Genomic DNA, 17336 nt, shown 5'->3' with positions numbered 1-17336 from the left:
CAGAATTCCATCTACTTCGTTGTTCCCAAAAAGGATGGCTCCTTTCGACCGATCCTGGACCTCAAGAGAGTCAACAAGGCCCTCAAGGTTCCTCATTTTCGGATGGAGACCCTGAGAGCGGTCATAGCGACAGTTTGTAGAGGGGAGTTCCTTGCCTCTCTCAACCTGACTGAGGCCTACCTTCATATCCCAGTCTGCCAGGAACACCAGAGATTTCTTCGTCTCAACATCCTGGGATGATATTTTCAGTTTCGAGCACTCCCATCCAGTCTCGCCACCGTGCCACGCACATTTACCAAGATCATGGTGGTAATGGCGGCCTTCCTCCGGTGGGAGAGAGTCCTAGTCCACCTGTACCTGGACGACTGGCTCATTCGGGCAAAGTCGGAGGACTTGTGCGTGATAGCAGTCAACCGGGTCTTGTCTGTTCTTACCTCCCTCGGGTGGATAGTCAATTTCTCAAAGAGCAACCTCAAGCCCTCTCAGGTCCTCTAATTCTTTGGAGCACGCTTTGACCCTCGTGTGGGCAACGTTCTGTTACCCAAGGCCCGTGCACTCAAGCTCATGGGTCAAGTCCAACATCTATTATCTCTCGCGGTCCCTACGGCCTGGGATTATCTCCAGGTTCTGGGCACTATGGCTTCAGCTATAGATTTGGTTCCCTGGGCCTTTGTGCATATGCGTCCTTTGCAGAAAGCTTTGCTATCCCGCTGGAAGCTGGTCTCGGAGGAGTTTGACACCCTTACCACTTTCTGATGTAACCATCGACAGCATGCAGTGCTGGCTCTCTCTCGCCCACCTGTTGAAGGGGATGCCCTTGAAAACACCTCAGTAGATTGTTGTGACAACGGATGCCAGCCTCTCTGGCTGGGGAGCGGTGTGTCAGAATCAGTCTACCAAGGGACGATGGACCCCAATCCAGTCTCAGTGGCACATCAATCGTCTGGAGACCCGAGCGGGCCATCTGGCTCTCAAGACTTTTCTGCCCTTGATCCATCTCAAAGCTGTGCAAGTCCTCTCTGACAATTCCACCATGGTAGCTTACATCAATCACCAGGGGGCACCAGGAATCGTCCGGTTGCCCTGGAAGCCAGCAAGCTGCTAGCCTGGGCGAAGCGCCATCTGGAACGGCTAGTGGCCTCCCACATTGCGGGGAAGGAGAACACTCAAGCCGACTTCCTGAGTTGTCAGCATCTAGACCCCGGAAAGTGGGAGTGGTCCGGAGAGGCGATGGATTTGATCATGCACAAGTGGGGGGGGGGGGGTCCCCTCACTTAGACCTGATGTCTACTCTGAGCAATGCAAAGGCCCCCAGTTTCTTCAGCCGCAGAAGGGAGCACTGCTCAGAAGGAGTGAATGCACTGGTCCTACCCTGGCCTCACGATGTCCTCCTTTACGTGTTCCCACCTTGGCCTCTGGTGGGAAAGGTACTCAGAAGAATAGAACTCCACAGGGGGCCGGTCGTCCTTGTGGCACCGGAGTGGTCTCTGAGACCGTGGTTCACAGATCTGGTGAACTTCGCTACGGACGGTCCTCTCCACCTCGGCCATCTGCCAAACCTGCTCCGACAGGGTCCAGTATTTTTTGATCAGGTAGATCGCTTTTGTCTAGTCGCCGCTGCTCAAAAGCCAGGCCATTAAGGAAGAAGGGTTATAAGGAGGAGGTTATCTCCACTCTGTTGCGGGCCCGTAAGACTTCTACCTCTCTGGCTTATATTCGGGCATGGAGAGTGTTTGAGACTATGTGCGCTGAGTCCGGAGTTCCAGCGCGTAAGGCTTTGGTGTCCCAGGTTTTCTCCTTCCTGCAGAATGGTCTCTCCAAAGGTTTGTCTTTCAATTCCTTGCGGGTACAGTTTTTGGCGCTCTGTTCCCTCCTTGGGCGGGTCGATGGTTACGAGTTGGCGACCCTTCCGGATGTCATTTGGTTCCTCAGGGGGGCTAAGCACTTGAACCCGCCTGTCCAGGCTACTTGTCCATCGTGGAGCTTTAACTTGGTTCTCCGCGTTCTTTGCGAGGCGTCCTTCGAACCCCTTCAGCGAGCCATACTTAAGGATCTGACCCTTAAGACTGTCTTTCTGGTCTCTATTTCCTCAGCCAGGAAAGTTTCCGAGCTCCAAGCCCTGTCTTGTAGGGAGCCTTTCCTTCGCTTTTCTGATTCAGGTGTTTCCCTCCAAACTGTCCCATCCTCCCTGCCAAAGGTTGTGTCCTCCTTTCATGTAAATCAGTCAGTGGAGCTCCCTGCTTTTTCTCTAGAGGACATTGTGAACACGCCTGGCGCGGATCTATGGCGCCTTGATGTGAAGAAGGTCCTACTGCAATATTTGCAGGTGACGAATGATTTTCGAGTCTCTGATCATCTTTGTCTTATGGAACGGGCCGAGTAAGGGGGAATAAGGCTTCTAAAGCTATCATCGCTCGCTGGCTAAAAGAGGCAATTACGTCGGCGTATATTTTTCGGGGCCGGTCTGTTCCGGAGGGCTTAACGGCTCACTTTTACGTTCTCAGGCTACCTCTTGGGCGGAGAGTCGGTCAGTCTCGCCGCAAGAAATCTGCAGAGCAGCTACTTGGAAATCCCTACATACTTTTGCGCGTCATTATCGCCTCGATGTTCAGGCACCAGTCTTTGGCTCTTTCGGCAGACAGGTACTTCGAGCGGGACTGTCTCGGTCCCACCCTGTTTAGGGAAGCTTTGGTAATCCCACTGTCTGGAATAATTCAGGTACGTACAGGGAAAGGAAAATTGGTTCTTACCTGCTAATTTTCGTTCCTGTCTCCCTCTGCTGGACAGGAGGCTCAACCCACTGTCTGGAGTGATCCGTGGTACTACAGGAACAAAAATTAGCAGGTAAGAACCAATTTTCCTTTTTCAATTAATTTTCAGCAGCAACAACTGGCTTTTTTGGATATTCTTATTATTAAAGATGATGTTGAAATACATGCATTATTATATAGTAAGCAAATAGGAATAGTTTTCTAAAGCTTGCATCACCCTAGATCCCTCAAAGTGGGGTTGCCAGTTAGTTTTTCAGGATCTGTTGCCTATGTTCCTGATTGCAAGATTTTAAAGCAATAAGCACACATACTTGCCCAGAGATTCATTGTTCCAGGGAAGGGAAATAGAACCAAAAGGTTACTAAGAGCCAAGAGAAACAGATAAGTATATGAGAGAAAAAAGTGCGAAACTTGCTGGGCAGACTGGATGGGCCGTTTGGTCTTCTTCTGCCGTCATTTCTATGTTTCTATGTATTCCTTTTTGGCATTTAAGATGATATATCTTTGAGCAGGGGTAGGCAACTCCAGTCCTCGAGTACCATAGACAAGTTTGTTTTTCAGGAGATCTACAATAAATGTGCATGAGAGAGATTTGCATGCATTGCCTCCATTGTATGCAAATATATCTTGAGCATATTAATTGTGAATATCTGAAAATCAGACTTGTTTGCAACACTCAAGGACCAGAGTAACCTAGCCTTGACTTAGCATTGTATTTAGACTGTGCCAGTTTACCGCAATACAAGTTGGTGAGTAAGTTTAACAAGAACGTATGTATATTGCAGTATACCAACAAAACAGCAGCAGTAGTTGCAATGATTTGTAAACAATGGCATATACTGACAACGCATAACGTTTTTTCAAATATGCCATTAATTGCTTATTCATTAATTGCTTTGAGATTTAGTAATTCAATCGTCACTTCTGACACATACCTATTACCTTTTATGCTATAGATCACTGAGCATGTCAACACTGAGTTATGAACCCAAACTTGTGGGAGAAAATTATATGTGAACAATTGATGACTATCAGGTCACAAGTACAGTGGTTAGAGACTATAAATTGGACAGATGGGCATATGTTCTTTTTCCACTGTCATGTTCTATGTACACCATCTCATGTACCTTTTGCCATATAGTGTTCAAGTCCTAGAATTTATATATAGGTCATACAAAATGAGCAATGTGTGCATGTCTGAAGGAACATCGCAGTTGCCATAACATGGGCATTTTACACTGAACACTGTTGAGCCTTATGGTTTGAGTGAAGAGAGAAAGTGGTATAATGTATGCTAATTACCATTGTTCATTGGTTAAAATATGGAGTTTTTTCTATAAGCACATTGTGGCCCCTTGTTTGAATTTAATTGATTCCTGAATTTTATAAGAAGTGTATATAAAATGTCTGCACTTTGCGCCACTATGCAGAAATACAAGACCAGGCTGGCAATGTGCTAATGCTTTCAAAACATGTTGCCATGTCAGGAGGAGGAAGAGTGTCATTGAGCATGGATAAGTACTAATTTTAAGTGCATCAAAAATATTAAAAATGGTGAGACTGGTGACGATAATAGGGACTTGCAGGGAATAAGTAGATCTCGATTCCTTATCTGAAAATGTCCTGGTATTAATAATTTATAAGGGTTCTTAGCTTGGAAAGTGCAATATGTAGATGAATTTTAGTTATTAATAGTTATATTTCCACTGGTCGTGGTTTTCATTGTTGTTGGGTATTGATTTTTTTATATGCCAAGATTAAAATTTAAATTAAAAAAATGTTTTTCAATCTGTCTCTCCCAGGAGAGTTCATCAAAGCTCTGTATGAATCAGATGAGAATTGTGAAGTGGATCCTGGTAAATGTTCCTCCAGTGAGCTAACTGATCATCAGAGCAACCTGAAAATGTGTTGTGAGCTAGCCTTTTGCAAAATTATCAACTCTTATTGGTAAGCACATCACCTGATTCTCAGTGATTTCACAATGACCTATTACCTCCCCCAACATATTTTTCTTCCTTAGCATCCTTAGACCGTTAACTGCATCCAAAACCTCAAAATTGAGATCATCTCTCACCAATTATATTTTTAAATCTGTTGCATCAGTGCTGGCCTTGAAGTTATCCCAATTTATCAGATGTTTGAGAGAGAAACAAAAAGGCATTCTGTATTTACTCTCACATCTTTTAAGTGTTGCTGTCATTAAAGAAGAAGCACTGAGAGAGTCCTGGCAAGGTTGGTTTTCTTCAAATCCTACTGGACTCTTGGCTTTCCTCACCAGTTCCATTGCCTCTGCTGCCCCCTTCACAAACACACATCCACACACCCTCTCTCTATTTTCTGGAACATAACTGTGCAGTGACTGGTGATATCACAATTGTTCTAAGATAACATTGATTAAAGAGACCATAAATTAGCATATCATCTCTTTTCTTAAGACTATACATGAATCATGTACAGCTGTAATAAGGGGATTTGGAGGATTTTTCAAAACACTGGCAATTTCCAGTAACTGAGTTCTAATAATATTTTATAGCCAATCTTTTATTCTTTATTTATTTATTTAGATTTATATTCCGCTTTTTGCACTTTTTTCAGCACTTCAAAGTGGATTACATTCAGGTACTGTAGGTATTTCCCTATCCCCAGAGGGCTTATAATCTAAGTTTGTACTTAAGGCAATGGAAAGTAAAGTGACTTGCCCAAGGTCACAAGGAGCGACAGCAGGACTCGAACCCTGGTCTCCTGGTTCATAGTCCTCTGCTCTAACCGCTAAGCTACTCCTCCACTCTTTTAAAGTAAACTACAGCAGTTTTTCAAATTGCCTGGTTCCAGAAATCTTATTTAATAACTGTTCACCTATGAGCATGAGTAATTAAGCTGAATTGTTGCTTTAATACCAGCAACTTTCTACCATATTCTGCTACTCAGTAAGTGCTCTGTTTTGTAACTATTGTTTCTCAGTGGGTGTTCACTTGCTTTCTCTGTTCTTGTCTTTTCTCTATGCTTCTTCTGCAGTGTGTTTCCACGGGAGCTGAAAGAAGTATTTGCATCTTGGAAACAGCAGTGCTTGAATCGAAGCAAACAGGATATCAGTGAACGACTGATCAGTGCCTCGTTGTTCCTCCGTTTCCTGTGCCCAGCTATCATGTCACCCAGCCTCTTCAACCTCATGCAGGAATACCCTGATGACCGCACGTCTCGCACGCTCACTCTCATTGCCAAAGTTATTCAAAATCTTGCCAACTTTGCCAAGTAAGTGGTACAGAGTTGGAGTAAATTCGTTCCATATGTGCTGTGATTCCATTTTCAGAAACCTTCAGGATGGTTACCGATCTGAGTGTTTTTCAAAAGCTTCACAAAATGTTTTGGTCTAGAAGTTAATATTTGAGTGACAATTGTTTAACTAATTAGATCAATCTTCTGGTTTGCCACCTTAGATTATCTTATTTTCTGTGTTTCCTTCTCTACAAGGGTTTCCCTTCTTGTTCATATTTGGAGACGTGGGTAGTCTTTCTAGTTGTCCAAAATATTTCATTTTGATCTTCTCCAGCAGCAGGTAGGATGCAGCTTTCTGGAGAGTTCTTACCAGCACCATTCTTTTGTGCTTCTAATCCTTTTCTCTGGGCTACAAAGGAAACGTCAGGCACACTATCCAGGTATGAGCCTGCCAGAGAAAGGTAGCCTAGCTTTGGGTATCTGTGTACTAAGGACATGAGCATTAGCTGAGTCCCAAGTGTCTGCTTTGAATAAAGCATCTCCTTATGAATCAAGGCAGCTGAAGACTGTCCCACGTTTGTAGGACACTGAAAATAGGCATTCATTTTTTTTCCAGTTCTTGGCATTGACATATCATTTTCTGGGTTGACCAGCTATGCTTCCATCTTGTGACTGTTCTTTTCCTGGCTGTAATGGATTGTTTCTCACTTGTATACAAAGTGATTTCATATCTAATTCAGAACTAGGTTCACCACTAATTGAATGTAGCACTTTTTTAAGTGTTTCACCACACATGGTTCATTTGATTTTGTGTAATGTGCATATTGTCAGATCATTAAAGTGTTCAATAAAGGGCCGGGATACATTCCCAAGCTTGACTGCATCTAGCAATGGAGCTAGTGAATACAAGACTGGACGTGCCAGGAGCTGGACAATTGTTCCAAGTTCCCAATGGCTTTAAGTGGTTTGAGGGATTCTGGGTGGGGCAGGAGGACTGGTGTTGGGTTTATCGTGGAGAATAAGTGTAATGGGGGCGTTCTGTAGAGGGCGACTTAATTTCTATTTTGTGATTTCTTTTGGGGGGTGGGGATTTCTGGCCTGTAAGCCTGCAACATTTTGGACATATTTGGTGGGCCTTTGGGGGAGGGCTGATCAGCCAGCAGAGCCTACTTTAATTTCACTGGGGTGGGGGATGGGGGGATCAGGCCAGTAGGCCTGCTTGGGTTTTATTTCTTTTGAACTGTGGACTGCTATTTAACTGGCTATATTCAAAGGTTAATATTATCCGGGTGGGAGGGGCTGACATCATCGGCTGGAATGGAGGTTTAGCTGCTGAGCTCCTTCTCCCCCCTTCACGGAATCTGTCGTGTAGACTAGCCATCAGTGTATTTTTTGGTCACTAAAACGTAAATTGTGACTTCTTAACTCTGATAATGGCTGCCATGGGGAAAACTGCAGACTTGAGGCAGCTTCTTACTCTAAAATAGCAGCTGAAGCTGGTGAGGAAGATGGTGCCCAGGCTGCCGCTGATCCAGAAGGCCCAAAACTGGGAAACGAGCCGCTTCTCCAATCTAGTGGTCAGTGGACTACAGACCTACCTCCTCGAGACAAACTCTGCAGTTGGTTTATGGAACTTTTGTGCAGACATGAAGCACAAACTTGATTTATTGGCCTTGATCTCTGAAGTGCGTGAGGATATGGCCGCGCTCGGCTCATGGGTAGATGAGCTGGACATGTGAATGGATAGCCAGGGCAATTCTCTCAAATCCCTGGTGGGCCATCAAAAAACATTACAAACTGAACAAGCTCTCCCTGCAGAGAAATTAGAAGATTTGGAGAATCACTCCCACCAGTGCAACCTGCACATCAGAGGCCTTCCTGAGCTGCCAGAATACGCGGATGCGAAAAGGGTAGCTGCAAAAATCTGCGAGATGTTGCTAATGGCAGACACCGGCAGGGATATACTGGCTGAATCCTCCCCCATGGCCATTGAGATCGAACGGGCTCATTGCTCGCTGGGCCCGAGACACAATGATCGCGCTAGAGACATTTTTTCCCTACACAGCTATGCCCTTAAGGAGCGCCTCTAAGGAGTGGCGCTGGGAGGGCCACGTTCTTTCTTTCATCACTCAAGATCAAGAGAGGGTATGCCATCCCAGCGTCAACCATCCATGGTTCTCACAGCCTGAATCTGAGAGGGTAACCTTGCAACCACTGGTTCTCTTAGAGGATGTCTCATATTCTTTTGGCCTCAAGAAAGGACTCCATGAGGACTAAAATGGAAGAATTTTGTCTTGTGGTCTGAGCAAAAGACCTTAGACCTGTTGTTCTGCTCGACACAAAAACTGCTTGATTACTTTCTACATCTCTCAGGTCTCAAGACTAACTCAGTAAAAGTTCATCTCAGTGGAACTGGCGCCATGTAGAAGGTAAATAAACCCATCTCTATACAGCTTTTAGTTGTCAGATTCATGTGTCGCTTACTTCATTTCTTGGGACCTCTGTGTCATATTGATCCAGTTGATGAAAAATTATTTTCAGCCGCTGCATTGCTGTGACCTGAAGAACCTGACCTGGAAGGTTTTATTAATGGTAGTGATAACTTCAGTGTGAAATCAGCGAGCTCCAAGCTCTAGTGACTTATCCACCTTATACCAATTTTAATCATGATAGGGCAGTTCTGCGCATGCATCCTAAATTTCTGCCTAAGGTGGTGTCACATCTGAATCAGTCAGTCATCTTTCCAACATTTCTTCGCAGGCCGTATGTCCACCAAGATGAACAAGCACTGCACAATTTGGACTGCAAAAGAGCCTTGGCCTTCTACCTGGAGCAGACTGAAGTCCATAGAAAATCCACTCAGCTTTTTGTTTCATTTGGACATCAACATGCTGGGGATTGCCGTTGCCAAACACGCTCTTGCCAGCTGGCTAGCAGATTGCATCTCCTGTTATGCCCAGGCAGGCTTGAATCTGGTGGGTCATATCAAGGCTCATAGTGTCAGAGCCATGGTAGCAACAGTAGCAGAACTAAGATCAAGGAGGAGATCTGCAAGACTGCAACATGGAGGTCTTGCCACACATTCACATCCCACTATTGTCTGGACAGGCGATCCCAATGTGAGAGCAGGTTCAGCCAGTCTGTCCTGCAGAATCGTTTTGACATGTAGAACCCACCTCTCTCCCTCCTAGAGCCATTTGTTTTTAGTTCCAAGCTGCCCCTTTACAAAATAAATATAAAGAAAAAGGCTTAATGTCACCAAAAACAGCTGCTGTGCCCGTTGGCACTGTTTTGGTTTTCCCCTTTTTCATTTGGGGCAAAATGTAGTTCGGGATTCCCTACTTGTGAGGACTGTCATCCTCCTTGTTCTGGGAGAAAGCAGAGTTGCTTGCCTCTGACGAGTATTCACAGAGGACAGCAGGATGTCAGTCCTCACAAAACCCACCCACCTTCTCTGGGAATTGGCTTCTCCAAGTAAAGCTAAGCACACTGAAGGGGGACCCCCACATGGACGCAAGGTAGCCCATTAAGGCACAGTCAGAGTTCTAGAAACTTGGACATACTTCCAGCCCAGACTCCATCAGATGATGTCACCCTGCTTATGAGGACTGACATCCTGCTGTCCCAGAGAACACCTCTGACAGGTATGCAACTCTGCTTAACTTTTCCAACTAACTTTAGCCAGATAAGTTATTCGTTTTATGTTATTTTGAATAGTGAGTTCTGGATGACTAGTTATCAGAGACAGAAACAAATCTCGTAAAAAAAGAAAAGAGAAGTCTTTGGCTGACATATTTCTGTAGAATCTTTCATAGATAGTGACTGTGAAGATTATGCTGTTTGTAAATCAGAAGAGGTCTAGTGCCCTTTTCAGAATTGATAGATTCCACATAAAACTATTCATGCAAATATGAATTCTGCTGTGGGTATGAGAGATTTTATCATTAGAAACAATATCATGTGTTTAACTTTTTCTTATCCTTGTTGTTTTCTGCAATACTCGCAAGTTGCCATGCGGCTTAAAAGCAAGGGATATTAACAATCATCTTCCTTACTCAGTGGCTGATCTCTAACTACCACTGAACTAAGAAACTTAAAAAAAAAAAAATGAGGATGAATACCTATTTGGATGTATGTGATACATTGTGATTGGGTTCTTACCACTCAGGTTAATGACAGTTTGCATTTTGAATGAACCAATTGAAGAGCTGCAGGAAGAGCGCTCTTTAGTTACCCTACAATTAAAATAAATAAATAAATTAAAAACTTTCCATTTGTCCTAACTTGAGACAGTTTATTTACTCTTTACAAATTATTTTTGCATGAAAATCAATAATCATTTTTTTCTCATCCTCTTCCTTGTGCTTGCTTTCCATTCTTTTAATTTCTATTTTTCACTTTCTCTATGTACTCTTTTTTTTCTTAATACCTCACTTCTCTCCTCCATTTGTCTTATTTCTTTTCTCACTCGTTTTTCTGTTCTTCCCCTCCCCTCACATCTTCTTTTCTCTCTTCCTCCATTCTTTCTCAGGTTTGGTAATAAGGAGGAGTATATGGCCTTCATGAATGATTTCTTGGAACATGAATGGGGTGGAATGAAACGCTTTCTGCTGGAAATTTCCAACCCAGATACCATTTCCAACACACCCGGGTTTGAGGGTTACATAGATCTTGGCCGGGAACTCTCTGTTCTACACTGCCTCTTATGGGAAGTGGTGTCTCAACTGGATAAGGTAAAATGGATATTTCCTCAACCCTAGAGTCCTAGTGTTACCCAAGCACCAGTGAATATTGAGAATTCTGTTAAGGACTGTTCCGTTGCTCAGATAAAATCTTCCTTAGCTCAGTTTCAGCTTTCTGTTTTAAGCACCAAAATTCCCTTAAACAAAAACATTCAAAGTCTAACACTGAAATGGTAGTGGAATCCTGATGGTTAATTATTTAAACAAATTGTATATGAGTCTGAATAATTCTCTGGTTTCTAACATGCTTATGAGTTATGAAGTTACCTGTTAGTGGCAATGTATTCAGTAAAGTTGATTATTCTCTGATGACAAGAAGGGTCAGTGGAGTGTTTTGTCACTAGAGAAACATCAATATAGCTGACCAGAAAAAGCTTCTGAGCATGTGTGGTTAGGAATCAATACAGCTGCCATTTAGCTTTGATTTTGTCCATTGTCCAAGTAGGTACATTTCTCTAGTCCTCTACTGGTTTTTACTTCAAGCTGAAAGATTTTCATTCAGGCTGTTTTTACCTCTTTTGTTTCTTTTTCATTAGTTTTGCTAGTTAGGCATTTGGCTATTGTTTCATCAACCATTTTTTTATCTGAACAAGATCTGCTTTGCCATACTGTGTCAAGTTACACCCCTGGCCATACAGAGATTTTCTTGTTTGCAAAGTATTCTTTCTGTAGAAAAATTTCATCTTTTAATTTTTGCTTTCACGGTTTCCATCCTGGAGATTTCTTCAGAGTTAGGATAACAGGCTCATGCGGTATGTTCTCAATGCACTTAAAAGACATTCATCAAAGAATATTAGTGCTGCTTTGGGATTTCTGGTTGTGATTTCTGCTCATGGATGTTGTTGTGAGCAGTAGACTCATCAGAGTTGCTTGGTTCCTATCTCATCAAACTGGATAAGTCCAAATTGAAATTAGTTTCAAAGCCTTGGACTCCCATTAAGTTCTGCTAGTGGCCAAACACTGTCTAAGGTCCTCAGCTGCTTCGGTAGCTTAAATTGAAGCTATAAACCAGGCTCTTATTCTTATTGCTCCAGTGCTTGAAAGAGCTCAAAGAACAAGTCAAAATTATCGATTATCAAACTTCAGACAGAGATCTCAACATCTAAATATTCGCTGTTGGCACACAACTCTAGGGCTCAGATGTGGTGGAATTCTTTCCCATATGAAGCAAACTATAGTCATAGGCTCACCCAGCCTCCCACACTTTGTTCAAGCCACCACAAACTCCTACAGGTGATGATCCTGTCCTTAAGAGAGCATTTTCTCTAATTTTGTCAACTTTAAGACATTTCCCTCATTTAAAATGGGACAGGTTGCAGAAGCATGGCATTAAAAAACCTGTGGCATTGCCTCTTTCAAAGCACTTTTGAAATCTCCAATTTCCTCACTATTGGGTGCAGCAACTCCAGTAGGTGCACTGAGCAACCCTCCCTCACATCTCTAGGCATGTTTGTGAACAAACTTTCTCACTGTGTATCAGTCGTGATGAATAAGAACATAAGAAGTGCCATGTTGGGTCAGACCAAGGTCCAATATTCTGTCTTTGACAGTGGCCAGTCCAGGCCACAAGTAACCACGAGTACCCTAATAGTTGATCTATTTCTTGTATTTCACTCCCAGGGATAAGCGCTATCTTTCCCAAGTCTACCTGGCTAATAACTTTTTTATTTATTTTATTAAAAATTTATAAACCACCTATCAACATTTCTAGACGGTTTGCATATTCACACTCATAAAACCTAATACATAAAATGATAAAACACAAATACATTAAGACATAAAAACAATAAACATGAAAAACAGCAAGAGCCAAAACTAAAATCCTCTTTTTCATCATTTAAAAGGCTGCTAAAATGAAATTCCTTCCATGCTGGCCTTCCTTTAAAAATTATAAATTAAAAGCCTGTTTAAATAGCCATGATTTCAAAATTTTCCTAATTCAAAATTATTACTTCTCCTTTTAAAGCTTGTGACACTGTATTCCACAGTTCATCCAGTCGCACGAGCTTAAAGGAAGGAACATCCAAAAGTAGCTGATCTTAGTCCGAGCTGTTTGGCATAGCTTTAGTGCCGCATTAAAACTGGGAGATGCTAACCCATGTATACCCTTAACAAGCATTAGAATTCTAAATGTTACCCTCCAAATTATTGGTAAGATTGGGTTGATGTGCTAATAAAGAGGCACCCCTGAAACAATTCGTGCGGCTGAATTTTGGATGCATGTAAGTGCTGGCATTGTTGTAAAAGGCAATCCAAGGTATAGGTCATTGGAGTAATCTATTGGTGTAATCACTAGCGAGTGTGTTATAGTCTTAAGATCTTCCTTCCTTTTCCTTCAGGAGCTTGTCTAATCCTCTTTTGAACCCCACTATGTTAGTTGCCTTAACCACGTCCTTCAGCAACAGATTCCATAGCTTGTGTGGTGAGTGAAAAAATACTTCCTACAATATAATTTGTACCCTTGTATAGCACTGTCCCATTGGTTGTCCTCCTTCCACCATTTCTCTGAGATGACAATTAAGTCTATGTCATCATTCAGTGCTTTACATTCTAATTCTTCCATCTTAACTTCTTAGACTTCTGGCATTAGTATACAAACATTTCAAAGTTTGTTTTTTGTTTGTATTTTCATTCTGCTTTTTAATTGATAGGGATAAGTTAGAATTTTTTTTAGCTCAGGTGAGTTTTTATTTACAGGCAATTGGACTACTTTTCTTATTATTGGAACCTCACTGTCGGGATGCCCTAATTCTAATGCATCATTAGTATCCTTTGAAGATTCCTCTCTCCGAATCATGCACTGCTGAGTGACTGTCGGCTTTCCCCTTTGTTCTAGTTTAAAAGCTGCTCTATCTCCTTTTTAAAGGTTAGCACCAGCAGTCTGGTTCCACCCTGGTTAAGGTGGTGTCCATCCCTTCGGAAGAGACTCCCCCTTCCCCAAAAGGTTCCCCAGTTCCTAACAAAACTGAATCCCTCTTCCTTGCACCATCGTCTTATCCATGCATTGAGACTCCGGAGCTCTGCTTGCCTCTGGTGACCTGCACGTGGACCAAGGAGCATTTCAGACAATGCTACCCTGGAGGTTCTGGATTTAAGCTTTCTACCTAAGAGCCTAAATTTGGCTTCCAGAACCTCCCTCCCACATTTTCCTATGTCGTTGGTGCCCACATGTACCACGACAGCCGTCTCCTCCCAGCACTGTCTAAAATCCTATCTAGGTGACGCGTGAGGTCCACCACCTTCGCACGAGGTAGGCATGTTACCAGGCGATCCTCACGCCCACCAGCCACCCAGCTATCTACATTCCTAATAATCGAATCACCAACTATGACGGCCGACCTAACCCTTCCCTCTTGGGCAGTAGGCCTTGGGGAGATATCCTCGGTGCGAAAGGACAAGCAACACCTGGAGAGCAGGTCCTTGCTACAGGATCCTTTCCTATGCACCCGGGTGATGCCCTCAATCATGAGACCTTCTTCCTCCAAGGCAGCACCAGGGCTGCCAGTCTGAAGTTGGGACTTGGCTATTAGGTCCCTGAAGGTCTCATCTATATACTTCTTTGTCTGCCTCAGCTCCTCCAGGTCTGCCACTCTAGCCTCCAGAGATCGGACTCGTTCTCTGAGAGCCAGGAGCTCTTTGCATCGCATGCACATGTACAACTTCTCACTGGCGGGTAAAAAATCATACATGTGACACTCGATGCAAAAGACTGGGAAGCCCCCCTCTTGCTGCTGGGCTGCTGCCTTCATCTCAATTTTGTTCAGTTCCTAGTTAAGTTTTAGGTTGCTATGGGAGTAGGAATGTGTCTAACGTCCTTTAAATGTATTAGTGAATTCACTATATGTCTGGTAGTGGCCTACAAGGGACTGATCAAACACTCAAAGTTTTTGTTGTTGTTTTTTTTTTGGTTGGTTTTTTTTTTTTTGTGAAAGTGGCACCTGCCTATAAATTAAAGGATGAGCTAGGGGTGGGTGGACAAGGATTGGGAAATCCAAACAGTCTAACATGAGTTAGTCAGCCAGAGTGACTCACTGCTTTCTTGATTATCAAATGTTGGTACCTAATCAAACCAAATCACACTACCTCAACACCTTTCCAAGGTGAGTAACTGAACTGAACTTTTCAACCTGGAGAGGGTCGGCTGTAGTGTCATCCTCATGACCTATCTCCCGCGACTGGCTTCCCGGCTGTTCATTCCTCCGCCGGACATGTGCATCCACCGGTCCTGTCTGAGAGGCTTCAAAAACCAGCCTCTTCCGGGCCCTGCACTTCCGACCTGAATGGGGCATTCTCAGCAGGAAAAGAAACTCAGGACGTGACGCGTTCTGGTGCTAGCACGCCCAGAAATTAGTTCTTTCTTTCAGGGAGTGCTTGCCGGTACTGAGTACTGGCACTTTTTCCTCCACCTGCTTGATTTGCCCTGTGGTCCCTCATTTCGTGTTCTGTATGTTAGTACCGACACCTTTTTTCGAGAAATATAGTACTGAGAGAAAGTATGCATTTGCTTGCATTGGAAATATTCACGTATACTTTCAGAGCACAACCGCAGCATTTTATAAACTGTGCAGCTCCCACCACACAGTTTATAAAATCCTAGTATAAATCTCCATTTTTCCACTTACACGCGTAAATACTGTACCATGGATAAGTTTGAAAGTTAGGCTTCCTATAAGTTTGTCCAGATTTTTGCTTCTGTTGATGCCGAAAGACAAGGATTGCCTATGTTGTTCAAGTGATGATATCTGTTGCAAATCTAAGAAGATCTCGCTCCTTAGAGTTTTGCAAGACTGTTGAATGGAATTTACTGCACACTGTCACCAAACACTATTATAGCCTTGATACCACTTGTGGTCAGGATTTGAGATTTGGCAAATTGGTTCTACCAAGTCTTTTCTTGATATAAAGCTCTTCCACCTCCTAGGATTATTTATTATTATGTTCTTTGGCATTATCTTCTTGTCTTATCTGTTTTATCTGGAGTTTCATTTGAGAGCAAACACAAAAAGTGCCATATCTTTTTCATTGAGGCTGCTTGTGTCATCTAAGAAAGTGATATCACCGGTAACTCTTGTTTTCTGATGATGGGGCAATTGCACAGTCCAACCTTGCCAGAGCTGATCTCCATCTTAAAATCTATCTTTTTCAAATAGTATGTGTCCTGTTTACCAGTGTGTGCTAACTATGCTCCATTGTGAGGCCTAGTTTTGTGAAGGTACTTTAGTCAGGGCATCATATAAATAAGTAAACCAAACCCTCATGCTCTTATTGGAAATTGATATTTATTAGTTTCTTTCTCTGATGATTAACTTGTGTGGTAAGTGGTCCATTGCCATGTAGGTTCCCAATAGCACATGCTTAATAGCTTTTTCTGGAAAGTTCTATAGATGTTCCTCTGACAACACATATGACCCATGGTTTTTATTTCATTGAGCTGCTGTCATTAAAGAATGAACTTTAGGTACATCAGAGAATGTTAGTGTTGTGTATGTGAATGAAGGATTTGTCTGTGTTCCTATTTACAGTGGAAACTGTACAGCACATTATTATATAGATTATACCAAATGATCTTTACATTATCCACTTGGGTTTATAAATTCATTTTACTTCAAAATTAAGAGAGAAAAATACTTGAGACATTCAAAATTCTGCATTTTCCTAGAATAAAATAGAACTTAAATCAATCAGAACAATGAACTCCATTAAAAGTGCATAAGATTTGCTTTAATATGGTTTCAGATTGTTTAATTTTTTGGTCATGCATTTTCAGATTGCAGTTTTTTTCCAGCAATGGCAGTGAGTAAATACTCCTACAGCAAGCAGTCTGTAGAAATATGTTGCAGACTTATCATTTGATCTGTTTGTTTTATTTTTCCGTTCTTTTGGTAAAATGAAAATATTTGAAATAGAAATTTGTGACTGGATAGGGCCTTTCTACTTCAAAAATTAAGATCTTAACTTTTTCTACACATTTTTTCTATAAATTTCTCAGCATGTGTATTGCAGTAGAAGAGTTATCTTGTCACAAAGTTCTGTTTTATTGATACATTCTCTTAATTTTATTGAATTGTAATATCCTGCAGCGTAACACTAAGTATTTGAATTAATCTTATGGGTAAGGATGGAGCAGCTCACCATTGTATGAATGTATTTCTTGCATTAAATCTTAAGTGTCTGTAATGAGAGTGTGCTTTTGAGAGAGAGAGAGAAGTACATTAGAAGTTTAAAAAAATATGAAAATGCAGATATTTAGTAGAAATGGTAAACTGTACTCCTAAAGACCACATTGCTTGAAATTCTTAGGCAACATGTAATAAAGTGTTTGGGTTTTTTTCAAGGATCAGCAGGTTGTGAAGTTCTCATGGGTGGGATGATGTTGTGTGATGGAACCCAGTTGGTGACATTTATTTCATAACTTCTAAAAGAATTTGGCATACTTCACTGAGCATGCAGGCACCAGCTTGTGTCAAGGATGTCAACACAGGACCCCCCCTAAAGTTCTTGTTTTTCCAGAGATACAGTTTGCATTTTTGTTGTGGGGCCCCTTTTGGTTTGTCTTACCCTTCTTAGGTTCACTGGGTAGGTTTCTCAATCATTTTTTGTTTTCTCG

At 42.4% G+C, this 17336-nt stretch overlaps 1 protein-coding gene across 6 annotated transcripts in view; it reads left to right on the top strand.

Moving 5' to 3' along the window:
- RASAL2 (RAS protein activator like 2) overlaps positions 1-17336 on the top strand; it is a 448317-nt gene that overhangs the window by 364323 nt on the left and 66658 nt on the right. For all 6 annotated transcript variants that reach the window (XM_029618579.1, XM_029618578.1, XM_029618576.1 and 3 more), the window contains 3 exons: positions 4574-4718; positions 5787-6023; positions 10519-10720. In XM_029618579.1, coding sequence (XP_029474439.1) covers positions 4574-4718; positions 5787-6023; positions 10519-10720 — 584 coding nt within the window. The remainder of the gene's footprint in view (positions 1-4573; positions 4719-5786; positions 6024-10518; positions 10721-17336) is intronic.

This window comes from Rhinatrema bivittatum, chromosome 10, assembly GCF_901001135.1.
Source record: "Rhinatrema bivittatum chromosome 10, aRhiBiv1.1, whole genome shotgun sequence".
In the NCBI taxonomy this organism is placed as follows: domain Eukaryota; kingdom Metazoa; phylum Chordata; class Amphibia; order Gymnophiona; family Rhinatrematidae; genus Rhinatrema; species Rhinatrema bivittatum.
The sequence above is the reverse complement of the archived record's forward strand: the minus strand, read 5'-3'. Positions and strand labels throughout refer to the sequence as shown.